This window comes from Camarhynchus parvulus, chromosome 4, assembly GCF_901933205.1.
Source record: "Camarhynchus parvulus chromosome 4, STF_HiC, whole genome shotgun sequence".
Taxonomy (NCBI): domain Eukaryota; kingdom Metazoa; phylum Chordata; class Aves; order Passeriformes; family Thraupidae; genus Camarhynchus; species Camarhynchus parvulus.
The window spans coordinates 39,559,651-39,586,947 of record NC_044574.1 but is presented as its reverse complement, the minus strand read 5'-3'; the positions used below and the strand labels follow the sequence as shown (position 1 = coordinate 39,586,947).

The window sequence follows — 27,297 nt, the reverse complement described above, 5'->3', positions numbered from 1 at the left end:
CTGGAGCTGAACAGTCACAAGAGCTTTTCCAAAGGCCCCTGGTGTAGGTGCTGATCTGCTTGGAGCCGACCCTGCACTATGTGCCACAGGAGCATTGCTGCCAGAGATGGGGTTTTTTTTCTCTTTTGGTGATGTCTGCGAGTTACACTCTCTGGTAACTTTAAGTTTTGATTTTGGACATTCCAGAGGTTGCTCCTTTCTCTTACCAAGGGAAAGTCTGGTTTCCTCACACAGGGCGTTGACTTTGTTCTGTTTTCTTCAGCTCAGCAAGGCTCCTTCTTTGCAGAGGCAAAGTTGTGGAATTCCAATTCTGGAATTTCTCTATCATAATGATCACCACGTTCTTTGACTACTTCTACTTTTTCTTTTATCTCAACCTCATGGATAGCAGCAGCCCCATTAATTTCAGCTACCAAACAATCACCTTAGCTGCTGCCAAGATATTACCCAGCAGCCAATAAGGTTTTATTCCGGCGTGGCCTCCGCCGTTCTGTGGCGGCACCTTTACGGCCACACGGCGAGTTCGGAGCCCCGGGCCCAGCCCGGCCCGCTCGGGGCGAGCGGCGCTGGGGATGCCGCGGAACGGGGCAGCCGCGGAACGCCCGCCCGCCCGGAGCACTGAGGCTGCTGCACCGCGGCACCGGAAAGAGGCTCGCTCGCCATGGTGCGTGTGCGGGGCTGGGGATGGGGACGGGATCAGGGACAGTGATAGGAATAGGGGTTGGGGTAGAGGTGCGGCTCCCGCAGCCTGCGCTTCTGGGGACGCGGTGCTCCCGGCCCCTTCATTCCCTCCGGGAGCGGCCCCACCGCGTCCCTGGAGAGGCGAGCCCGCTGGCGGGTTGACGGCCTTGTGGGCCAGCACCGGCGGTGAGCCGACCCTGCACATAACAACTGCAGCGTTTTCCCCCGGGGGGAGTTTGCGTCCTTCTGGGCCGGCACCGGCGGTGAGCCGACCCTGCACGTAAAAACTGCAGCGTTTCCCCCCGGGGGGGGTTCGCGTCCTTCCCGGCAGGCCGGGGGAGGCGCGGCCCGCCTGTGGAGCAGGTGGGAAGTGCCGCCGCCTGAGATTTACCGAGGTGTTCAGAGTAGTTGTGCCTTTGACACTATCTTTTTTTATTTATTTTTTTTTCCCGCAGCCCTAAGCACTGATATTATCGCAGAGAATTGGATGTACTGCTGTTGGAGACTACTAGTCTCCGTTTACTGATGCCTGTTTATTGTGATGCAGGAAAGCCCCCTTGCTTTAAGGTGTTTCTTTTGGGTGCAGTTAAATAGCACATTATTTCATAAAGCCATTCAGTTCTGTTCAAACATTTTCTTACCAGAAAGTAGCATAACTTAGAGTAGTATTGCCATGCTTTGGAAATTTGTGAAGGGCATTCCCCCTCTGTGCAGTATGAAGGGGTAGAGAAGGAAAGCCTCTGGCTGCTCCCTGGTGTGAAGCATTCCAATGATCTGTTGGGAGGAACAAGAAAATCACTTTTATTACATTGTTCAAATTACATGAGGCTCTTGTCAGAAACCCAGATAGGAGCTTGAATGGGGACATTTTTCTGCAAAGGCACAGAGAGCTAATTTTAGTTTCCTAGCTGCAGAGTTCTACAAAGTAGGTATTCTGACAGTAGTCACTAGGTAAGATTTCTTACAGCATTTCCTGTGCTCTGCGGGTTTTGTTACAGTACGTACTGGCTCCAAGTAATTTTGTTATTGAAGTGGGTGAAATTGATAACATGTTACTGAAAGTTAAGGGCTTTCTTAGACATCAGTGCATGAACCTTTTCAGTCTTTACCATGGTGTATACTTCTTCCTTTTGATGTTTTACTCAGCCTTGTTAGTGCATAGTATCTTTGATGTCTTTTCAGCCAAAGTTAAGAAAACCTCAAGGAGGGAAGCAAGAGAAAAAAGTGATCCATCCCTACAGCAGAAAAGCTGCACAGCTTGCAAGGGAAGTACACAAGCAGGAAAAGAAAGAAAAGTAAGTTGACTGCAAAACCTCTGTACAGATCAAAGAATAGCATCACAAATGATACTTTTTATTTGTGCTAGTGGACATGGACTGTTATGCTGATATAACCACAAGAAAACAGAAAGGCCTGTATAACTTAACAGTGCTGCTGGGCCATGTGAGGTGACAGGTTTACATGCATTAAATCAGGTTATACAAAGTGTGTAGTTCTGCTGCTTTACTTTGGGTGTTGTCCTTCCAAGTTAGATTTCTTGCCTTTGATGATCTGAATAGCACGATGCTGGTGATTTCACGTGAAGGTGAGTCACCTAGTTTGGCTTTACTTCAAGTTCAGTAAGGATCCTGCTCAAGGGTCTAGCTGCTTCTGCTAAAATGCTGAGTTAATAGAAAAGAAAACCCGGAAACCTTCCTGCAGAAGACAGACTTCTGAATAAAACTGTATAGTTAACTCCTCTTTGGTGGTTTTGTGCTGTCCATGGCAAGTTTGTTTTTCTGCTTTTAAGCTTTACTTCCCCCTTCCACAGAGGGAAAAGACAGCTGGTGAAGACTGGCCTTTAAATTACATTGTCTCAGCTTCCTCGTTGTTATGCGTAAATATGTTTGTTTATTTAGGAAGTTACTAAAGCTAGCTTAAAGCATCTTTGGTCTAAGTATAGTATAGCACTACATAAACTAGATAATGCTATATAAATTGTAGTGTCTGGATGGACCATGTGAGCTGAGCCCAAATACTCATTTGTCTGAAGCTGTTAAATTGGAAACTCCTGGTCCAGAGACTGTGCAGTTTTATTGTTGGGATTGATGTGCAACCTTATCCACAGCAGTTGCACTGTTGCTTTCCCTAGAAGGGGGGCCTTTGCTGCCACAGTGGGGTCACGTAGCCTCCAGCAGGGCTGCTGCAAGCATTCACAAGCAGCATGTGTTGATTGGGCAGATTCTTAATGTGAGAGGCGTTTTCCCTGCAGTTTTGTAATTTTTCTGTGCTCTCTGACTATTGATAGTAAATTTTTATTGCAGATTATTTTCCTACTGCTAAATTGACCACTTTGTCCCTTAGCTTTCTCACCTTGTGTCATAAAAACCACTCATAGTTCTTAGTCAAAAAAGATGACTTCATCTTACTTGATTCTTAGTGCTTGCATTTGTGACTTCACCATACAGAAAAAACAGGCACAAGAAAACTTAGGGAGCAATACTTACTAGTTATTCATTGTGACATGGCACACAAAGCTTTTAGTGACAGTCTGGTGTGGTTACACTGATATGGACAGCAGTGCTGATGTTTCTGCTTGGAGTGCTGCTTTTTCTTCCTCCTTCCTCTTGCAACAGCAATAAGTTCAAAGGCCCTGCTGAAATTGGGATAGACAATATCCACTGCTTTCCCCTCATCCATCCAGGCAGTTGTTTCATCACAGAAGCCTATCAGGTTGGTCAAACATGACTTACCTGTAGTAAATCCATGCTGACTCCTGATCACCTCCTTGTTGTGCATGTGGATAGAGATGGCCTCCAGAATGAGGTGCTCCATTGCCTTTGCAGTGATTTAGGTGGGGCTGACTGGCTGGTAGTTCCCTGGATTCTCCTTCCCATCTTGGAAGACCAGGGTGACATTTGTTTTCTTCCAGTCCTCAGGCTCCTCTCCTCATCTCCACAACCTTTCAAAGATAATTGTGAGTGGTTTAGCCATGGTGTCTGCCAGCTTCCTTGGCAGTCATGGATGCATCCCTCAGGACCCATGGCTTTGTGGATGTTAAGCTTGCCTGGGTGTTCTCTAGCCCAATCCTCCTTAGTCAAGGGAAAGTCTTCCCTTCTGACATTCCTTAGCCCTGGTCAGAGATTCCTGAGGGCTGCTCTTGGCAGTGAAGGCCCGTGCAAAGAAGGCGTTTGGTATTTCTGCCTCATCTCTCCTCTGTTGCCAGGGTGCCCCTCAATTCAGTAAGAGCCCTACATTAGCCTTAGTTCTCCTTTGGTCACTGATGTATTTGAAGAAGCCCTATCCTTGCTATTTCAATCTAGGCTGATTGTAAAAGATGTAACCTTTCATTTTGCATAGGGGAACCATTCCACCAAGAATAGTGTGTCAGTTTTGACCATCCAGAGCATATTGTGATAGCAAAATGATCTTATATTTTGTATCTTTGTATCTTATAAATAAGTTTTCAACATCTTACACTTTTGGGGCCTGAACAGTTAACTGTGCTTTGTAGATAGATCACTTTTGTTGTGGTGTTCTATAAATCAGTTGCACTAAAAACATCCTCCAGTTCTCTATGTTCTATTTTCTGTATTGTCTTGACTTGAAGAGCAATTCAATTTGAAAGACATGAAAATGATTTTTTTTTCCTTTAGTGTTTTTAAAAGACTTTTTAAGGCTTCCAATTTCTTTTGAATCTCTATCTACACTATCAGCTTGGTAAATTCTCAGGATTTTTTTTTAATATTGGGAATTAAATATGTGTTGAACTTTTTTGTTGTAATTACTTAGCTTTCAGTTTCTGTAATATAACAGTGAAGCTTGGATTAATTTTGCATAGCTCTGAAAAAGACAAGACAAATTTCTGATGCTGTGAATGGAGGAAAGCTTTCCACTCCTACACTCTTGGGAAAAAGAAATAGCTCACACCAGTTTTATTCTTCTGCATTGCTTCTGCAGGTCTATTAAATGTCTTTAAACAATTTTCCAAATTGCTTCTATTGAGTGACAGCCCTGTTCTCTGGTGGAAGCTTAGTACATCATTTGGTGGTAAATAGAAGCTACCTTGTAATCTCTACAGAATTTTCTTCCTTAGTCCCATCTACAAATCTGGCATTTTTTGACTGTGCTTGTTATTGTGTAGAAGTTGTCTGAAGTATGAATAGGACACAAAACAACTCCATGTGATCTCACTAGGGCTGAGTAAAGGGGATAATTTCTCTGTACAGGCTAGTGCACTTCTGCAGAATGGAAAAACTGGATTAGAGTATTCAGTGAATGTAGAAGTCCATAGAGGTCATCTGTACTATTTTTATTAAGCTGTGGATTTCGTTGCCAGAGGATGCTTTAATTGTGGCTGGCTAAATTTGTGCAGTAATACTTTTTGAACGTACATACATTTTATCTGTTGATTACTATTTAACAAAGGTGTAGGGTGTAGGAAACCATTTAATGGTATGTTACTGGAGGGTGAGAATATCTTTTATAGAAGTATCAGTCAATGTTTTTGGGTTTGTATGATTTATTTTGTTTTGGTTGGGTTTTGTTGTTTTTTTTCCCTTTGGTGCTTGTCTGGAGACAGAATTCAGGACTGGAGACAGTTCAGGCTTCTATTTGCTTATTAACTTTCCTAGGATGGAGGGAAGGAAATAACTACTGTGATTGTTCCTGTTTATGTTCTACAGAAAGGAAAATTGCATTAAGTTATGAGATGCATATTGCAGTATCTTTTGCCCAAACGAGATAGTAGAAAAGGGTAGATATTATCCACAAGGAATTTGAATATTTAAATGCAGCATTGGGAAAAATGAGGGAGAAATTCTGCATTAAGTTGCAGAAGTCTTTTATGGGCTCCATTGTCCGCTCTTCACTGCAAGCATTTGTAACAAAGTATGACAGCAGCTATAAGTTTACTGTCCAGAAACTGAGACTGCACTACAAAAGACCAATCTTAACCATAATAAGAGGAGACAGACCAATTGCTTTTAGAAAATTGGCTACAATCTTAAATCATCTTGTTCACTTCAATTACACCTTTTTCTTGCCTGCATCCATCTCCTCTCAATTCTCTTCAAGGTCTAATGAGCAGCAACAACTTCCAGTGTATTACTACCAGTTTATTCTCTCTTAATCTACACGTGAATACTTATTCCTTTAGGCAGCTTGTTTGCTCTGTTAAATAATTACATGGATGTTTTTATGAGACAGCAATAGCTGCTTCACTGGCAGTAGTAGAACACTGACTTTTCTACACTTTAGGAGACCTGACCATAGTGAGAAATTAATGAAACTTCTGTAGTTGTAATGTACTAACACCAGTCATGTTTTCCTGCAACTGCAGAAATACCTATCTGGTTTTGGTAGCTAAAGCTAATTTAGCTGTGCATTTTTTTTCCTGTTGTTTTCCCTCCTGAGTCAAAATAGACCCTTTCTACTGAGAATGCACAATAAATTTCTTAGTAGTCAGTACGTTTTCATTACAGATAAGCTAGTCTAATACTGACATGCTCTGAGACATGACATCTAAGGAGTTTTTACCATGATGGGGCATGAAGCGACCCTTTGGCAGTAAGCAATCTTAAAAGATTTCCTGGTAGAACACTGTGTGTGCTTTTTCTGAGGTTTTCCCCTGTCTAACCTCTCTTGACTCACTGTGTTTCTACTTGCATTGCTTGTGGCAGTGATGCTTTGTGACATACTCTTGCAGATTCTGCATGAGGACCTGACAGACTGTTAGCTTTTAAAATTATTTATTTTGAAAAGCCTATCTTTTTTTTTCAGAGCCATAGATGGCATTTGTATTTGTGGATATTATCAAGGAAAAATACCGAGTTTGTAATCTGATTTGGAAAATACTTATTCATTGTTAGTATTTAGAGAAGAATAGTTGAATACACTATCTGAGATAAAGAGCTGCTAAAGGAACATGTATAATTTAAAGTACTTAGTAAACATCAAGAAAACAAGCAATCACTCTTATTAATAATCATTGCCTAAGCAGAGGATTTCTGGAAGGTGGGTGAAGAAGAAAGTCATCAAGAAACAACAGCCTGCCACAAGACTATGTCACTGACCTTACCTCTCTCCTTCCTGAGCAAAAGCTATTACTCATTGTGTGGAGGGAGAGGAGAAGGAGTTTCTTTGACTCACCTGATTTGATTAGCCTCCCTGCTAATGCTATTGTCTTCTAACAGTCACCGAGGTGAGGTTTTTATAAAAAATACAATATGGCAACTTCCGAGCCTATCATTCATTATTTCTCATACTGAAATTAGTTGTGTGCACCAGGAGACTGAAGGTTTTTCATCCAGAAGAAAATGGTGGTTCTGTACTTGTCTACTTTGATAAATAAATGATTTAGTGGCCCTTAGCAGGTGCAGATGGCAGTTTCTAGTGTTTTAGAATGTAGATGGGTGAAATGATCCTTTTAGGCAGCTTTCCTAGATTCCATTGTCATTTTCTGTATGGCAAAGCTCTGCAGACAGGCTCGTGTAGCAGCGTTGCCTTGCAGGGTTCCCAGCAGGGATTGCTGGTATGGAGTTCCACTAAGGGAAGTATGTGTCCTTTTCTTGGATGCTGTTACCATCCAAAGCTCCCTGCTGTAAGTCCTCTGAGGATAAAAGCCTGCCCAGGTTTTATTGAAGGCTTCTTCTACACATGCTGGGGTATCCATAGAAGTAAAAACTTCTTTAATGTATTAGTGTGTTGTCTCCTTATTGCAAAAGTTTCATACCTTCTTGGTGTTCCCTCGTGGGCTGCTCCTCCAAGCACTAACTCTTTCTTCTTCACAAAGCCAAATGACTCCAATTCCCTTCTCAACCGGCCACCCCACTTTTTTATAGCACACCTGTTAAAGTCAGGCCTGTTCCTAATCTTTGATAATTGACCCAGCTGCAACTCCTTAGGGGTGAGATTACTTTCTACACTATCTTCATTTTCTTATATTCTATCCCACTACATTAGTGGAATTCTTGGCAGTTGGTACATGCTGTGCATTTGCTTGTATATGGCTTTTAGAGAGTCTTCAGAGGATGAAATACTTCTTGAAAAATTGAATCGTTATTTAATAATGTAGCTTTGTGGGCAAGTGACACAAGTATGTTTGTCTCTGGAAAAGTAAGGGTTTATTTTTTGATCCTAGTTTTTATGGTAGGTGACAGACTTCTGTGCTCTGAGTTACTTCAGTTAGCTCTAAAATGCTCATTAAATTTTACAGAGTAAAAGGAATTTAATAAAGGAGCACAATAGCTTTGAACTATGATGAATTTTAGCATTATTTATTATTTGTCAATTATAGCCTTTATGATTTACTTAATCCATTACCAATTTTTCTATTTAATAAGAAGAAGTCAATTTATCAGATATCCTTGAATATATACACTGAATATTTATGGCTAGGATATTTTTTCCAGTCAAAAATTCCACACTTACCCCAATAATGTCTTGTTTTCCTTTCTGGATACAACAGAACATTGGAAGATCCTTTGATGCAAATTAAATCTGACACCTACAAGACAAAAGAGTATGAGGCTTGGGATTTCCTGCTAGAGAACTTCTCTTTTTTGAGAACTCCTAATTAGGATGAAAATTAATCCCAAATAGAATTGTATACCCACACCTCATAGAGTACAGAAGGCTTTTGAGTATCTTGCCAGAGATTCAAGTGGACTTAAAAGTACTGTGAGACAGAGTTGGGGAGTTCTTTAATGAAGTTGTTAATTTTGGTTTCTTAACATATTAATTTACTGTTCACTAAGCACAAACTTTAATTATTACAAGCTTTAAGGTAACAGAATGGTATTTTTCACATTGCATGCTTAATTTGCAAGAATGCAGTGCAGTGAAATCTCCCAACTCATTAAACATACCACAAGAATATCAGAACTACTTAAGGAAATTGTGACAATGCAGCTCTTTGGTGTAATTCCTTTGGTTGTGCTCTGAGAAAAATAGTGCATCTTTTTTTCTTCCAAGAAACTTTTTAGCTTAATAGGTAAACTGGACAAATTTCAGCTAGTAATTTTACCAGAAAGTAGATCTTGTGGATGAAACAGAAAAAGTTTTACATTATTTGGAATTTGTCAAATATTTCTATTTGAATTTATAATAATTTCTATATTGAATTTGTCAAATATTTCTATTTGAATTTATACCTTGATTTTCATTGTGACTGAAAAAAACCCCAACTTTTTGAGAATAAAATTAAGGTCATTGTTGATATAATGCTCATTCCTGGCTTACACATCTGTTTTTTCTCTGCTAGGTTGAAGACTGACAAAGCTTTGCGTTTAAGTATTATTGGTAAGCAGAAACTTTTATTACTGAGTACAGTATTCAGTTTGTTAGTACAGATTCTAAGTTTTATCAGGTTTTTAGACATCCAGTTAGAGCTTCTTTTTCTATAATCTGATTCTGCAGTCTTAAAATAGACTTGGTTGAAATATTGAAATACCTGACACGTCCACTTTATATATACCGGATTGAATTTGGGGCTGAGCATAGCTAATCTTTAGTCAGTGTACACAAGAGCAGGGCAGTATAGACCAAGTGAGTGTTTTGTACATCTGTACACATATTTATTGTATTTGGTCTCCAAGCTTTTTATAATTGCTTGTAAAAAAACGATGATATATGTAGCTTATAAGACACATTGTGTTAGCAAGTAAATTCAAAATTGGAGACACATCCTGGAATATTTTTCTCTTCCATATGATTGATCCTGCAGCTTTTCAATTTAATCTGTTTAAAAACAGATGTGACAACCAGAACTCTTACTCAGCCACTGTGTTGGTTCTTTTCCCCCTTTCTAAGTTTCCTTCCTAAGTAATTGATATAGTGGTATTTTAGTTAGTTTCCAGTAAAACAAAGCCTAACTTTTTTTTTTTCCTTTCATGTAAGGGAGGTATAAAATCTGGAATGATGTGGAAATTTGCCTTCATACTTGGTACCCACAGTATCAGAGTCTGTGATACCATTCAAAATCTTGAAAATGGGGGAGGGGCTTTAAAAACTTTGAGAAACTTTAATAAGTGTTGATGCTACAGTGGTGGTGTAACCATTAATATTCATTTTATTCTTATAGGAGAAAAACTGCAATGGTTTCAAAGTCACCTTGATCCCAGTAAAATCGAGTACACAAAGAAGGAAGCTGGTGAACTAATTGAAAAGTAAGACTGGTGTTAAAAACAAGATTAAAAAGCTTGACTTGTCTTTAAAAATAATGTGATGATGACTCAGAGGATGACTTTTATATATTTCTAATAATGTCAAGTAGTTGATTTTGTTGCCAGTGACAAATACGGAGAGACATATATAGTCATACTAGAATTATTCAAATAAGTCATTTTGTAGTTTCTTTTTTTTTTTAATTATTGAAGTATATCCCTAGTTTTGTAGTGTGTAAAGGCTTTAAATGATTTGGACAGTAGTAATCACATGCATTTGCTTGTTGGGTTATTCTGTGACACCTGAACATGCAGATTTCGTATTACTCCTTGAGTGTCCAATAAATAAAATAAATACAATTATTAAAATAATTTATCAGACTAATTTACTTTACAAATTATTTTGTAAAATAATTTATCAGACTAATTTCTGTATGACTGCACCTAGCTTTTATGCATTTTATTTCTTTCAGTTATATGTGTCGATTCAATGCTGAATTGGAGCAGATTGAATTACAAAACAGTATTAAAGGCAGACAAGGAAGACAGCATGGTTCACGGGAAACTGTCATCAAGCAGACAATAGAACGTGAAAGACAACTCTATGAGGGCTATGGAATAGGTATGTAAAAGTATCAGAAAGAATTCAGTCCTCACACCTGCTTACAAGGCCAGAATCTAAGCAAACTTTCTAGGCATTGTCCTTATTTTTCTCTTTAAAGAAATTCCTAAGTGCTAGGTGCTTGTGCCTTGCAGAGTTATTTGGGAGGAGGGCCACGGTGAAGAAAAGGAGAAAAAAAGATGGTGGAGATCTGACTCATATATTCGACTTTTGTCTTTCTTTGTGCATCTTTGCTAGTACAGTCTTTTCAGTGCAGGCATATATAACCTATGTTTTAAACTAAAGTGAGCTTTTAATGCACCTGCTTTGAATTCTGTACAGCAGCTGGTTGGACCTTCATTTTATGGCTGGAACTAGTCTGAAGGGAAGCAGCAATAGTTTGGTGAAATAAGAAAGAAAAAGAGATCATGAAAGTGCAAAAAGCAAAGAGTTGTTTGGGGATAGTCAAGATAAGCAGTGAAGTGTTTGATTTTGCTTTAACCAATAACGTACAGGTTGAAGCTGAGTGGTAAACTTAGCTTTAATGCTGAGTTATTATCCAGACATAATTGATCCTTCTAATAGTAAAATATGTTGTGGAAAACGTGAAAAATCTACATTATTCTGTAGTTAGGATTCAAAGCACAGCAAGGTTTGGGTTCTGTGTCATATTCCCTGGTCAGCTGTCCCAGCTGTGTTCCCTCCCAGCTCCTTGCGCACTCTCAGCCCTCTCACTGGTGGGCTGGGCTGAGGAGCAGAAAGAGTCTTATCTGTGCAAGCCCAGCTCAGGAATAATGAAAACATCCTGTTTTCATCAACACCATTTCCAGCTAATCTCAAATGCAGCCCTATGCTAACTACTGCGAAGAAAATTAACTCTACCCCGGCCAAAATCAGCGCACCCTGATATGTGTTGTACAAACCAAGAAAATTAATAACTTTAAAATTTTGCCAGTGCAGCCGGCAGAGGAGTTTAAGAATATCTGTATGACTTCATGCATCATCTTTGGTGTCTTAGAAGGAGGGGGAAAAAGTCATAGGAAACTCGATTCTGTGATTGTCATCAAACAGCTCAATTGTAGAATGTATTCTTCTTGTTTTTTGCTTTTAAATTTTAGTTCTTTTTGTTCTTACTGCTTTGTGAAAAGCTGACAGAAAAAGGCAGTAAGGCTAGAGAAAAAGATGTCAAATACACAAGCACAACATAAAAATCACGAAGAAGCTAGAAATATTGTAGGCAAAATTTGAGGTTATTAGAGAATTAGCAAGTAAAGTGTTCAGAGAACACAGTGCAACTTCACATATTAAATACACTTTCAAATCATTCATTATTTGTTATCACAGCTGCTGCAGGTTTTGGTCTCTGTCTAGGACAGTGTTCATTCAGAGAAAATAGTTGCTGCTAAGTACTACAGCAGCTAAATACTGTAATTAGAGATTGGGCATAAATGGAAATCAGCTGGAAACAGTGCTTTTATGCCTCTAGCTCATTATTAATCCTAGAAGCTTTAGTGAGTGGAGCTTTTATAACTGACTTAGATTTGTTGGGTTTCCCCCCCCCCCATTCTTGAACTCAGTTATTTCTTGTATGCATGTGCATTTGCTATGAAGAGACTGCATAGTATATATTCTTTTCATTTAGGGAAGTCTACTAAACTTTAATGCAGTCTATTTATATCATAGAATCAATTAAGTTGGAAAAGACTTCCAAGATCGTTAAATCCAACCTTTGAGCAAACACCACCATGTCAACTAGACCATAGCATTAAGTGCCACATTCAGTCATTTCTTGAACACTGCCTGGGCTGCTGATTTCTCCATCACTTCCTTGGGCAGCTCATTCCAATGCTTAACCATTCTTTAAGTGAAAAACCATCTGTCCTAACATCCAACATGAACCTTCCCTGGGTGTAGCTTGAGGGCATTTCCTCTTGTCCTGTAAAGGATATATGTAAATGAAAAACTAACTCTTTACAAAATGTAAGAATTTGTTTAAAGAAGTGGTAGACATCCCAAAATATAGCAAATTTTAGTCTTTTTTTAAACTAACAATAGCTATACAGGGAACGGTATCAGTGATGTTGTTGAGGTTTAGCAGCTCCTTGTCACTTACTCCTTAAATGTATCTACAGTAGTTTTACTGCAGTTTTCTTCCTCTTGTTTTCATATTGTGTGTATTTGGGTTTTCTGTTTAATCTGGTATTACATGTTAATAGCAAAGCTATGGAAAGGCAATGCTAGATTATTTATTTGTAACCCAGAGTTAGTATGCTTTCAGTGGAAAAGCATCATAATTATTTCATTCGAACACCATCCATCTTTGATAATTTGCTTCTAATTACCTTACATGTTCTCTCAGATGTGTAATACTAATCTTGGGGAAAAGTGGCTTTTAAAACTAAATACACTAGTTTTATTAATTAGTTCTGCAGGCTTCACATTACAGGGAAATCAATTTAATTCAGATGAAGGCTGTATCAATTCCATTTATCTGCTAATGTACCTTCTGTACTATTGGTTAGCTGCTGTTTTCTGTAGTGATCATTATTGTATAACTGAATAATTTTTTGCTGAAAGAGCATCTACAGTTTCCTTCTTCTTAACAGGCTGTTTTTGTTCATCCTCAAAAGAAAGAAAAGTAAAACTATCTGAAAGGGTCAGAAACATTAAAAAATGTTTGCTTACCATCTTTCACTGCTGTTTTGCTAAATGCATAAATTGTTGAATACTTTGTCTTAGAAATGCCAGACAATAATATACTCCCCAAAATACTGTCTTAATTTCTTTCCCACTAACTCTTGTTCTATATTTCTCTCTTACATTTTTTCTGTCTTTAGTTCAGAAAAACATGCTCCTTAACATTTTAAAGCAAATGAAGGAGTTCACAAGCAGCAGCAAAAACCATGACATTGGTGCATGCTAAGGACATGCAGCTGAGTTAGACAAGTGTTACTAATCCAGCATAATTTAGAAAATCAGTTACTGTGCAGTATATAATTTATTTCTACATGCAGCTCTATTCTTAATCTTGTGACTCAGTAGTTTTTATTGTGTAACATATTGTAAACACACATGTAACCGTAGCTTAAAATTTTTGCCACTGCCAAAGCAACAAAGATTAATTCAGTGCCAAATCTTGGCTTGTCACAGAATTTCCTCTCAGAGTGCCTGCTTTCTCGTGATGTTGGTGAGCCCTGAATGATAGGCTAGATAAAACTGTTAGAATATTCTCTTTGGAAAAGGTCTGCATAACTTTAAACCCATTATATGTTTAAAAAAAAAGGAAAACAAATGCAAGGACTTAATTTGAAAGTCTTGTCATGTAGTCCTGCTTTGTCTGACAAGAACACTGAACTGTATGTTGAATCAGTGCTTTTATCAAAGGAAAAAATACAAATCTCAGCATAGTGCCACTTCTGCCAAACTCACTGTTTACATCACTACATGCACTACTAGGGGGAAATGGAGTAGCACTGATTGCTCCTTGTAGAATACCTGGGAAAAGGGAAGACCTTCTTACCCTTGTGGGAGCTGGGTTGTTCCAGCATTGGCACCGTGCTGCCATGAGTGCAGTTCAAGGGACTGCAAAGAAAGCAAGAGCAACCTTGGCTTTGTTTCAAGGCTTTATTGGGAAGAATGGACCTATTGTGGCATGGATATTGTGGCATGGATATTTGGCACGGAACCAAGGAATCAGCAGACCAAAAATGCATTAGGTAAATGTTTCTTTGCCTTGCCTTGCTCAGCTGTGAGCAGTATCATCTCATCTATTTACTGAGGAGCAGTCTGCAGAAATCACTGTAATTGTAATCAAAACATTTCACATATATTGTTCTTCAGTTGGTAACTTCATAACCAAGTATTAAAGGAAGGAATAGTTTTCTGAATAGTAAGGACTGTCTGGCCACAAAGATAAATGGTACTGGTATTATCATCCTATGTTTTGTAGTAGCAAAATCATCCATAATCCTGCACGGATAGCATGATTTTATTTATTACTCTAAAACTTGAGGAAACTGATTGATGAACAAAACTAGAACTGTTTGCTCAAGGACAATATAAAAGTTGCTGAAAAGTCACAATTTTAAGAGCTAAAATAAAGTGGATTTAATGTTAGAGAAGTAGAAAACATATGTCTGGTTGAGAAGCCTGCTGTCTGTGAAATCTGTACAATTCATAGACAGTAATGAGGTGTTTTATACTGTGGGAAGATGTCAAGGCTCCTAAGGTATAAATCTCCATAAATTAGTGGTGATGTTAAACACAGGCTGCTTGTAACACTGCAGGACTGACGAAGAAAAGAATGACACAGAAGGGAGGCAAAAGAGCTTTGGCATCCTATGTAAAAATCTGCCTAAATTTATAAATTACACTTTAGTAGGAAGATTTTGGCTATTCCAGAAGGAAAAAAGCAAAATGGTCAGTTCCACATGTCTCAATACAAAATATTTGCCTTCCTTTTTGCTAGCAAAGGTAATACAGATATGTTTTATTGTTTTAGTTATTTGTATTATTATTTGTTTTATTATTTGTATATATGTATGGCAGGTTTCTTTTAGAACGGTTTGGTTGCAATGGAAAGGTGGTATGCAGCCATTTTTTGTTAGATGCCATTTAGCTCACATTTCTTCCTTTGAAATGAGACTCACTTGAATAATGTAACATATCTAACAGAATTTAATTTCTTTCCTATTAGAAATCCCAGACATTATGAACAGAAAGCATCTTAAATTTTTCAGGTAGGTTTTTTATTATCACTAATAATCTATTTATGCAAAATAGTGTTTCTGAAGTTCACCTGTTGTATGTCTTTTTTCATAAAAAAAGGAAATTATACAAAACTGCCATGGAATTTGTCATTTGAAAGAGCAGCGTAGGTATGGCGCTGCTGTTTTGGCATTTCTTAGTTGTTACAAGCTGAACACCTGTGCCAGTTATTAATTGGAAGATTTAGACTTGACAGTTAGAATGCCATTCTCTAACTTAAGTAACTTTTTTTCTCAATATTCTTAGATAATATTTGACCTAAAATTCTGACTTCAGCTGTTCACAGTAGTGTTGGTATGTGTGTATATACTAGTTGAAAATCTTAAATGAATTTACAATTTGCATCCAGTTAAAAGATCTGGGAGCTGTTAAACTTGCTGCTGGCTCATCTGGGCCAGCATGTTGGTATGTCCTGGTAGTAGACTGAGTGAGCATTTTTGCTGACAGCTCTATCAAGTGAAATACTTTAAAAGAAGAAGAAGAAGAAAAAACAACTTAGGAATGCTTATGTTGCAAGGAATGCTATATCACTGACTTGCAGGGATGTTTTGTAGCCAGAAGTCATATTTACAGGATATTGGAATAAAGCCAGAAATTCCACAGAGAGACTGGTGTATTTATAAATATGCAATTGACTTCTTAAACAAGGACATCAGATAGAAGTGTTGTTATATTGCCTTGATAAAGGAAAAACATATCTTATAATTGGCAAATACTGTCTTTGCCCTTGAGAAAAATTATCCATGAAGTGCACTTACTATAGTCAAGAAAGCATTCTATTAAGTGAGTACTGGGTTTGACTTATATTTAAAACAACCCATTCTCCTTCATGCAGCCTTTTGAAATAATACACTCACCATGTGAATTAATATGTACTAACCCTTTGTGTTCTCTTGAAGTCAGTCACACAAGTTAACATTTACCATAAATCACCAGGGACTTACGTACATGTGATGTCACATATGCAAATTAAGCCTCCAGATGAAGAAACTCTTCTGACCTGTTTGTCTGTTGCTTACCAGACTGCAAATTGAATGAGACAAACCTAAAAGCAGGTGGCCAAAAGTGACTGAGGCTAGAATTAATCAGTGGGAATAAAGTGAATCATATATTTTTGTTTCAGAATATCACATCTGAAAGTACTTATTTCTTCATAGAGAAATTACAGCTTCTGTAGTGTACAAAGTCAGGTGAAATCTTTATTGCTCATTCATACCACAGTGGGACAGAGGATAACTTAGAAAAGCAGCCTCACTTGAGTTAGCATCTTCTGAGGAAATGTGAATTAACTCCACCATTCCTTCCTTTCTATTGGTAACTGGTTTTCATTACTTACTTTTTCTCTTTAAGAGAATGGGATGGTGATCTGAGGAAACTGCCAAACATCAAAATGAAAAAGCTTTCTGCTAGGGATGCTGCCTGCAGTCACCCTGAGGTGACAGATGCAGAAGCAAAAGAAGACTTGAATGAAGAAGAAGAGGAGGGCCCTGATGAGCACCAGCTGAACCAAGAGCTGAAATAGTGAAGGGAATTGTAAGAAATCTATTTTAATTTTCACTGGAAACAAAAATAAAATTTAACTATATTTCTAAAGGTTTTGTTGGTTGTTTTTTTATTATTGTTTACCTCCAGTGAAGAATAAACAATATTACTGGGTGAAGCTTTATATTACTGGATAAAATTTTTGACTATAAATAAATACTTATAACCTTAATCATGTAAGTTTATGTCTTGAAATCCCCCAACTAGCCAAGTACCTTTTCTGTCTAGGTTCAGACTGGGATACTTTGTGGTCAGAATCCATACCTTTTTGTAGTAATTGCAATAATCTGTTTAACATGAGGAACTCTTCTCTTTGTACCTTTTCTTTGAGAATCTCTGTCAGGATCATAGAGATCTGGAAATGCTTTAGTAAGATACTGAGTATTTTATGTTTTGTCAAGAGAATTTTAAAGAGTTACTGTCCTCAGCAATCTGTATTGCAGAATTCAGATAAAAAGCCGAAGTCCCTGCAGTCTGTATTTAAATGTATCTTAGTCCGTATTTTTTCTCTAACCCTTTTGTTGAGAATTGAATTGAAGCCGCTCAGGACTTTTCAATAGTAGGCTTGCTTTAGGAAGCAACTCTTTAGATGCTTTTAAATGTGTCTTTCAGGAAACTTCTTAGCAGATTATCACTTTAAAAGCTGTAAAATGAATAAAAGAAGGAAAAGGGGCAAGGGCAGAACTAGGGATAATTTCACAGCAGGCATTAAGTAGGACATCTCAGTGCATGTTAGGTTGTCTGGCCACAGAAGTCACAGTTCAGCTGAACTGTTTGTACACATAGTAGCAGGCATAGCTTAAATGCCTGTTAATTATGTGAAATAATTATTCCTGGTGGATGATCTTTCTAGTACATGATCCCTAGTACTCATCTGTGTGCTAAACAATCAAGTCTTTGTCATAGTAAATAATTATATGGGTTTCCTAGAGTTCTTCTACAGACATCCAGGTGTGTATTTTCATAGCTGTGCAGCAAGAGTTACTGATGAGTGTTAAATCTCTTAATGTGTATATTAAGTTCTTCCCTCCTTACCAATAGGCTTGTGCTATCCTTTCATGTTATAGGAAACTAATCTGTTTATGTTATATAGAACTAACAGCTATCCTCCTTAAATGATTCTAAAGAAGAAACCCAAATAACTTAACAGACCTGGAGCGTGGGTGGGTAATGTAATTCATCTTCATGTGGACTGCGAGTCTTAAACCTGCCTAGAGGTCTTGGCCTCTGGCACCAGCCACATCTCCAGGCCATCACATCACTGCTTTGTGTTTGAGAGATCAGTGTGCTGAAGTTCAGTGCAGGCATTTGGTATTTTTATATCTTTGTTAAATTGAGCAGTGTAGTGGAATTTATCTTGTTTTGATTTATAAAACTTGAGGTGGTAAACTGTGGTAGAAGCTGAGTCAGAGTAATTGGATTCAACCAAACTTGTGTATGTGGTTGTTTCAGTACTTTGACAGATTTTGCCTTTTGGAAATTAATTTTGAATTTTTGCTTTGTATACAAAGTCTGAGGTTTGAAATTGCAAGTAGAAACATTGAGTCACTTTCCCATGACACTGTAAAATATGGAAGGAAACTGAGCAGATCAACTCAATAACTGGGAGGTGTCATAGTAATTACAGTATATTAGGCTGACATCCTGGTGAGTGCTTCAAAAAGACTGTCATGTAGTTATGAAGAATGAGATGTTCTATATTCCTTGAAACAATTCAGTAATAAGATATTATAAAAATCTGGTTAATGTGTGAAATTAAGTCTTTTTTAAACATTTTTCATTTAGACTGCAACATGATTATAGATCAGATCTTATTGACTTCTTGAATTTTCTTCCTTGAACTCCATATAGTCATTGCTTGTTTAGCTGGCTTTTAAACTGTCTTGTTAAACTACTGCACAAGTAATGAAAAAAGAGCAGTGTCTGCATATGAACTTTTTACATTGAATTATCAGAAAAAATCATGTGTAGCTGTCAGGTATTCATATTTGAATTTAAAATAATCTAGGCCTAAACTGATGATGTGCAAGACCAATTTATCAGATGAGTTGTTGCAGAATATTAACGTGGCAGTGGGAAAAACAACAACAAAACCCCCAAAGCCATGTATTTATTTATTTATAATTTCTGTGCTGAGAGTTTTTTGTCCTGACAGGCCTGGAGTGGGGGCAGGGGGATGTAGAGAGAGTTCATGTGTTACTGAGACAAGCTGCTGGAATCTCTTCATATTTCATAATCCAATCATGCTTTATAACCAGCTATTAGAGTGTTACATGTTAATGAGTTTCTTTCCTACAGGTGAAAAAAAGACTAATGCTCTCAGGAGTTCTGAATTGTTATTATTTTTCTTTAAAATTTAGAAAGTAGATGTTGGTAACACTCGTGTTCTCTGTTCTTACAAACTTGCTGTGGAGAATACCTTGAAATTGTTCTTTTGTAGCCAAGGATTTCAGATTTTAATGCTAAATCCTCTGTTCATATTCTCTGTAATTTACAGGGCGTTTTTCTGGTAAAGGATTAATTTTAGGGAAGATTTCTTTCATTCTAATTTGTCGAGTACTGTTTTGCAATGTTCCTGTGTTTTTTTAGTTTTCAATTCAAAGCTGTAATAGATAAAATTATTATTTCATTAATTATCATGGCTCAAAGATAGAACATTTCAAACAAAAAAGTAGTATTTTTATACATAAAGCCATTTTCATATAAGAACTTTGGGGTTTTTTAGTGTACTTGCCAGGTTGTTGCAATGTTCTTACTACATTATACTTTTATTTCATCCAGCATTGGAGAGCTAAGGCTTCTCTGAGGAAGTGGCTGAATTACATTCAGACTGTGAGTAGCAGCTGACTTGTTAGTTGTGAAACATACCCTATTGATGGTCTCAGCTGGAAAGAACCAGCTGACTTAAAGTCCAGTAGAAATTATGGTTTTTTTTTCTTTCATGTTAACAAAGCAAATGTGATTTTAAAAAAAGAAAAACCAAAACCAAACAGAAGACAGTGACATTCTCAAAGCTGCTTGTATACAGTAAATGTAAATTAATTTACAATTCCTTAGTATTGGAAACAAATTAAGCCATTTGTAAGGGGATATACTTATAGAGTGTAACGATTCTTTGTTTGTTAGTTTGTCTTTCAATGCAATAACATATTTACTTATTTCTGTGATGACACTGCCACATGTGAGGACAAAGTCTGGGACCAAAAATGTGTATATTGGAGTTTAATCTTTTTTTAAAACTGGGGTTTGCTACACACCTGGCAGATATGAAAGGGTGGTACAAAAAACCCTTTCTTTTACTGAGCAGAAAAAGTTCTGTGCTTTAGGAACCTTCCAGGTTAGTTTTCTAATAAAGGGCAATAAAATGCTTGCAGTGCAGAATTATATCAAATTGACTTGTTTGGCCAGTCTCAGCATGCTACAATTCATAAATTATCTCTCTATCTTCTAGCTTTTGCAATAACAAAAATTCATTATAGCTGATTTCCAGACTTCCCCAAAAGAAGTGAGTTTCATGAAGGTCAGAGACTTTGCTAATGAGGTGGTGTGATTTATGGTCTGCAGTTTAAGCTGCTGTCTTAAAATCTCCTGCCAAGGTCCTGTGCAGAGTTCCTCTAATGAAACTGAAAATAAGCTGATGGTGAGACACTTACCATAATGGTGCTGTAATCAAGTTCCCTAAGCCTTGACTGTCCACTTTTATTAAAATGGACAGTTTAATATGTAACTAGTTACCTGTTACAAAGGAAAAATAAAACAAATCGAGTTATTAGACTAAAATGACAGCATTATTTTAAAACAGAATTGCTAAATAATAAATTTAGCAATAACAATATTGCCAAATAAAAATGGAAGCATCCTACTAATATCAGCTCTTATTCAAGTTAACACAATTAACCAAGACAGTACCATGCTGATTTCAAAACTGATAAAGGGATGATGCCCATTGCTAAGATACGAAGGGCTCAAAAAATCTCATCCACACTTTTTAATGAAATATTCTTTTTCCCCAGCTCTCAAAATTTGGTAGCAAACGTAGAGGTAAGTGGCACTTGAAGATTCATTAAAGTCTTTGCCTGAACTTCTAGATTGATTTGTTCTTTTGACTGTATCTTCTGGGCTCCTGTAAGTAGCAGTCTTTCTTCTGTGAGCCATTAACACTTGGGTTTGTCCTTATCTGATTTATGACCCCATCTTAATCCTGCTACTTCTCTTTTCACTTCTATGCTGTTTGTGAGCCATTTTTAAAATTTGTTGACTGTGTTGTTCACCATGTTCCCAGGCATGTGCACACACAGATGTAATGGTCCATGTTTCATTATAGAAGTATCTCCTCAAATTATTAGTGATTTACTTAACACACTTAAAAATTACTGTGACCTATCTTCTTTATTTGAAATAGTGCTGATTACTTTATTTTCATATGTATTATCTTCTATGTGTTAAAAAAAAAAAGTCCTGTAATTCAATTACTATCAGTTAAAGGTATTTGCACGTAGCAGAAGTGCAAGTTTGTCCCAGGGTCCACATTCTCCAGCAGTCTGGAATCAGTCTGCTATCAGTCAAGGTTATTTTCTAAGCTCTGTGTCATAGGCACTGGAAATGTATACACCAATGTTTTTTGCCAAGTTCTTTGATAATTTCTTTGACTTTTAGGAAAGCTCATGCAGAATAGCCTTAATATTTTATTGGCTGGGAGGTGTGTATACAGACATCAAACTAAACAGAACCCTGCTTCGTGTTCTGACGGTGACTTTCATCAAGAGATTCAAACTCTTGTGTGCAAAGCAAAGAAGTTAGGGACCTATACCTCTACTCTCTTAATTATGAAACCAAAATTGGTTTCACTTTTCCATATGCTAATAAATGGAAATTAATATATCTTTACTACAGTAACTTCTTTTTTATATTGTTTCTTCTGTATCTTGCAGGGATTTGTGAAATCCATTTGGATTTATATAGTGAGCTACTTAGGGCAGCTTTAAGAAAATGAAAAAGTGGCTAGCCTTGGATGTACAGAATGAAATTTGTAGAACATTACTTCTGTGTTTTGAACACATATTCTTCCCAATCATCAGCCATATGATTCCAGCTAGAATTGTGGTATTTTGAAACTTAGCTCACTCTCTCCACAGCTGACCATCTATGAGAAAGATATGGAGTAGGTAGATCTGTAGAAAACTAAATTTGGACCTTGGTTGGAACATTCTGTTTTAATCAAGGTAAGATTTTTGTTTTTTTGTTTTACACTTCACAAAATGCAAAGGCTTCTTTTATAATGCAAACATGTAATATTCCTTTTCATTAAGAAAATGTCTTTAGGGTTTTCAAAAAGGAGAAAACCTCACCAAATCAAAATATAAAAAAATACAAAAAAGGAACAGGATCCATGCTGACAATCTGAGCTGGGATTAGCTTTAAAGTATTTAACTGTCCAGTCCATATTTAAAGCTTTCATGTGTTGGACATTACAAAATCAGTGTAACAGTTTGTACCAAGGCACTGCTTTCCTTAGGCAGCTTTTGTCCTCTTACCTCCCTGGAGTTGAAACCCCATACTAGTTGTCCATTATTCTATGGATGCAAAACCAGTTGCTTTCTAGGCTTCTTTATAGGGTTGAAGCCTGCAAGTTAAGCAACTGTAAGTCTTTTCAATGTTTTTGCACTATTAGGTATTTTCCTGAGCATTCTGCCAAGGTGGGGTACCCAGAAGTAGTCCCTTGCAAGTTAGCAGGTTTATCAGTATTAAGTACGCAACTGAGTTATATTGTTCACCTTTCTTGCAAGAGTGTGGTCTTGCCAATCCATGTTCACCATGTGATGCTCTAGGTAACAAGGTGACAAATGTAGAATACTGCAGTACTTTGAGTAATTTGTTTAATACAAATACATTTTTTCACAACATTAAGCAGATACATTACTTTTGTTTCCCTTACCTTCTGTCTTCCAGTACACATTCACCCACAAAAACATACACTTTTTCTTTTGCAAAAGAGAGGGAGTTAAACAAATAACACAAACTTGTAGTTCCGAATATTATACACAGTAAAATACTTTCATCAGAGTAAGTTTCATTGCATTATTGGAAATTATAAACTGTTTGTTCTGGAGATGGGGAGTTATTTTTTCTACACAACAAAAATAAACACTACCTTCAGATAGAGCAGTGTGTGAATGGCACAGTTGGACTAGTCAAGAATCTTTGTAATGCTACTGATAGTCAAAAGTGGTATGTTTATGCCAATTTGAAATAAACATTATAATGCTTGTAACTTAAACACAGGAAAAGAAATGTGCATGTTCACAGGAGTGAATACAGGAATATCTTGATCAAACTTCCAGATCTGACCTGACACCAAATTACTTCTACCTACCTTTATTAAAACTTAGGTTGAACAAGCTGTTCTTGCTAATGGCAGCACAGAGCCAGGTTCTGCCCTTGTGGGTTTAGCCAGGCCAAATTCCACTGTCAGCATATTTGCCAGAGCTGCACTGTGGCTACATAGGAGTTTGATATGGTTCTTTATTTGAGATGGTATCTTCATTAAAAAGTCTTTAGACTTAATCTTAAAACCTTCAGTATACTGTTCTGCCTAGTTGTGTGGTTTTGGTGGGTTTTTTTTTCCAGGATAGAATACTGTGGTAAATAAATTAATACAGAAAATTGTACTTTGTTTGGGAATGAAAAAGTATTGGTTCATAAGGATCTGTCTAGTTTCTCTATCCTTATACTTTCCTTATTACTGAAGACCGGAATTCAAGGCATGGTGGTGTGAATAGCTCCTTGCCCTCTTGAAGAGGTTGCACCCTGCTTCAGAAACTAATTCCAATACTGCACGAAATTCCTGAAAGCTCTAGAAAATCCAGTGCATCTAAGAAGAGAAAGGGATGCACAGGTTAACACTGTAATGCTTTAAAAGGTTAAAGGCTGCTTCAAGCCAGCTGAAATCTCTCTTGCTGGTGACTTCTCATTGTCCACCTCAGCAGACAGTGTCCCATTTTACTCCTTTTCCTGCTGTCCACATTCAGTATTTCCAAGGGAGAGGAGGAGTTTCAACTGAAGTCTTTCTGCTTTCTATTATTTAATTAACTGTAAACTCAGTTGCATATATGGTTGAGTGCCAGAACAGTGTTTGAAGTTGAAGGCATTGGTATAAAAGTTTTCACATTGTCTTTTCTGTTGCTGACTCTTCAGTGTGTTTTTAAAAAATGTAAAATCTTGTTGGATGCTACAGTTCTGCTTTCAGAATCTTCAGGTATTTTCTTCTTCTAGGTGAATTTTATACTTCTTCAAGGAAAAAAATCCAATGCAAATTACTCTCCAGTAAGCTGACAAAATAGAGGATAAAGTACTTTCAATGGGTCATGATGCTACTGCAGTCAAAGAACAAGCTGGCTAAAGAAGCAGGGTTACTTTCACTTAAGTAATAAATGAAAGTAAGAAGTAAGAACTATTATTTCAGAAAGCTCTTAATTATCTTTCATAATAATGTTCCTTGTCAGTAAATTTTACTGAGGTTTATTGTAAACATCCTTCCAAACATTCAGATGCAGTTAGTAATTTTATGCGTCTGATGTCAGCTATCATGAGAGTTACCTTTTAACAAGTAGCTTTTTGAAAACCATGCCATTGCAGACTATCTTAAGCATGTGCAGTTACTAGACATTCCTTAGTCCTGTCGTCATGCTCTGAAGACCTTCTGAAATCTCCTCCACAATTTTAAATGGAGAAATGATTTGGTTCTCTTGTATGTCATTTCAAATAAGAAGCTGCTACAATTAGAAGTTGCAGTTGTATAGTTGGGAAATTATTTTATATAAAAAGTGTGTGCCATTACATGAAAAAACTTCAACATTAATCCAACTCACCTGGAGTAACTGACAGCAAATATTGACATATATTAAGGACCCATTAAAGCACCAAGATTTTGTGTCCTGTTTAAGCCAGATAACCATCACTTAGTCACAGCCAAATTACAAGAGCAATTCCAGTACAAAAGAATATAATGATCTGATTGAAGACACATTTCTTGCTAACACTGCTAGTATTCCCTGAGCCTTAAGCCAGTAAACATTCACAAAGGAATACCTAGTATTTAAATTCCAATACATCTTAGGCCCAAAAGCCTGGGTATTTGCAAGAATGGGCTGAGTCTGTTATTTCACTGTAAATATTTGAATATACAAAGAGAAAATTTTCCAGTAGAAACTTCAAGGCTTCGGTAGAACTCCAGTTCACTTGTAATTGTGGCAGATACCCCCTCCTTTAAGTGAATCTCTACTCTCCTGTCCTCATTACTCTGGTTCTTTATTTCCTTTTTTGCTTTTCCTCCTTTACTAAATACAAGATTTAAAAAAGAACTTTCAACTTCTTTTTAAAATGCACATTATGTTCAGGCCCCAGACTTGTGCACACCAGTACATAACTACTCCGAGTCAATACTTGCTCTTGTGTCCTTATAGTAAACACCACAGTTTTGCAAAGTGAATCACAAAATTGGTTCCTTATACATAATTCACCCTGTTGGACATAGGATTATATCTACATTCATTTATCTACTGCACCTTTTAATGCTATTCACACTTCATTTTTATATGCCAGTGCTCAAAACACAAAATTAACAACTGAACTGTTGAATTTCTAACACCTTAAGTTTACCTGTACAGAAGGAAACCATTGATCTGTTTTTTTCAGTCAGGAAGATAAAAACTAGCTTTTTAGAACAAGGAGATAAAAACTAATGTTTTCTTAAGATATGTAGGTAGGTATGTTCTATTACATCTACCTTTCTGTATCATGAATCTTAAAAAATAAAACCAAAAGTAGCTTCCATCTTCAGAATGTCACCCTTTTCAGACCTTTGATAACAGAAAATTTACTTCTGTGTAATACTGCAGTAAACTGCTTTTTTTTTTCATTTACAATTCTGCCTCAATACCTTGTGTATCCAATTTATGCCTAATTCACTCCTATAAAGTAGAATAAACAGTGGAGCTGCTATTCTAAATGCACATCTACATATTGTCTCCTTCCTTACTTCCCTGATATTTAAAAAAAAAACTATCTGCAGCTTATGGAGATGTGAGTTTATACTGATTGGAACTGCTTACTTTTCAAAAATCCAGCCACAGTTAAAAACAACTGGTTCAAATATCCATAGTTGACACAGCTGCCCAAACATTGAGGCTCAACTACAGTCACATGAAGGTGTTACCGTATGAGGCTTAGAGAGGGAGTGCTGCAATACAACTCTCTGTACTTTGATTCTGTTAATCATATTACTTGGATTGGTACCCTTTGAAGTGTATCTTTGAAAAGGTAAATAGCAAAAACAACTTCTAGTAATAAACAGATGAAAGGGTTTGTGTCTTCTGTAAACAAAATCATTGTATCACTTCTGTTTTCTACTTTCCCAGCCAGCCCAGTTAGGAAAAAAGACCAAAAGTACATTGTTAAATAGGTTTGGCATTGTCTATTAAACCTGTTCTCTATTGCACTTTGTACACTTCCACTTTCACTACACTTGCTGACTAGTTGCGAAATTACATCACGAACGGCCACATTCCTTACAGTAACAAGTTGCTTCGCTGGATCCATTTTCCTTGTACAGTTTTGGTTTTTGTATGGGGTAATTTTTTTGTCGTTTGGTTGGAGTCTTCTTTAACTGAAAAAATGCACAGTCATTTCTACTTTCTTGTAGCATTTGTAGTGTAGCAGACACTACAGCTTACTCTGCGAGGAAGAAGCAGTGCTGTCCGTGTCAAACTGGCATGACCTCCGACGTCGCCTCTTCCGCTGCCGGCTGAGAGTTTGTACCTGTCTGTGCTACTGGCACCACCACCGCGTCCTTCAGCTCCGAGGGCTGAGTGCACGGAGAGCTTTTCTCCTCCAGTTTTTTGATGGTGTCTGGGCAGTTCTGAACAAAGATCACTCTGTTGTAGGCTTTCAACCTGCGCCACAGCTGGACGTAAACCTTACACTGCACATACATGAAGACCAGGCCTCCTGTGAATCCAATGGCCACCACAACGAGTTTTGTCCAAAACGGCCATTCGAGGACACCTTTGAAATAGAAAGTTTATGTTATACGTTGAATATCAAGCACTGTTTCAGTAATGTATACTGAAAAGAAACCACTGGCTAAGAATGCCCAGGTATGTGCACACTACTGGGGAATAGATGGGGTTTCCTGTTCCATAGGCTGGCCCAGAAACTGCCCAAGGAATAGGAAACTGCTTTCTACTTTTAACTGATTTGACCACCATTCAGTCAAATATTCAATCAAAAAATCAATGCCACTCTCAAAGTCTTTCAGGATTCCTTCCACCTTTTAATATTAAAGATAGGCTGCTGCTGCTTCTGCAGTAATACAGGGAACATCTTTTTTTATTAACTGCTATGGGACAGAGAGTTTTGTATATAATTTTTTTCCAGGACTGCCATGTTTTCAGACTTGAGCTTTACTAGTAGAAAGGTCAGCTGAACCTAGACCTGTTTATTCAAACAGAATAAATTTATGTGAAACTTGATTCCCTACCACTGGTGCCATATAAATTCTAGAAT

General features: G+C 37.3%; 2 protein-coding genes across 6 annotated transcripts in view; one reads left to right on the top strand and one right to left on the bottom strand.

Moving 5' to 3' along the window:
* The first annotated feature begins 517 nt into the window (after nt 1–517).
* On the top strand, nt 518–16,787 carry TMA16 (translation machinery associated 16 homolog). The gene is made up of 7 exons (XM_030948279.1): nt 518–664; nt 1,864–1,976; nt 8,924–8,961; nt 9,743–9,827; nt 10,298–10,446; nt 15,122–15,164; nt 16,543–16,787. The coding sequence occupies exons 1-7, from the start codon at nt 662–664 to the stop codon at nt 16,712–16,714; spliced, it is 603 nt and encodes a 200-aa protein (XP_030804139.1). The 5' UTR covers nt 518–661; the 3' UTR covers nt 16,715–16,787.
* Nucleotides 16,788–22,221: 5,434 nt separating this feature from the next.
* Nucleotides 22,222–27,297, bottom strand: part of MARCHF1 (membrane associated ring-CH-type finger 1) — a 221,702-nt gene continuing 216,626 nt past the window's right edge. For all 5 annotated transcript variants that reach the window (XM_030946793.1, XM_030946794.1, XM_030946796.1 and 2 more), the window contains one exon: nt 22,222–26,796. In XM_030946793.1, the coding sequence (XP_030802653.1) occupies nt 26,495–26,796 (302 nt within the window). In that variant the 3' untranslated portion in view covers nt 22,222–26,494. The remainder of the gene's footprint in view (nt 26,797–27,297) is intronic.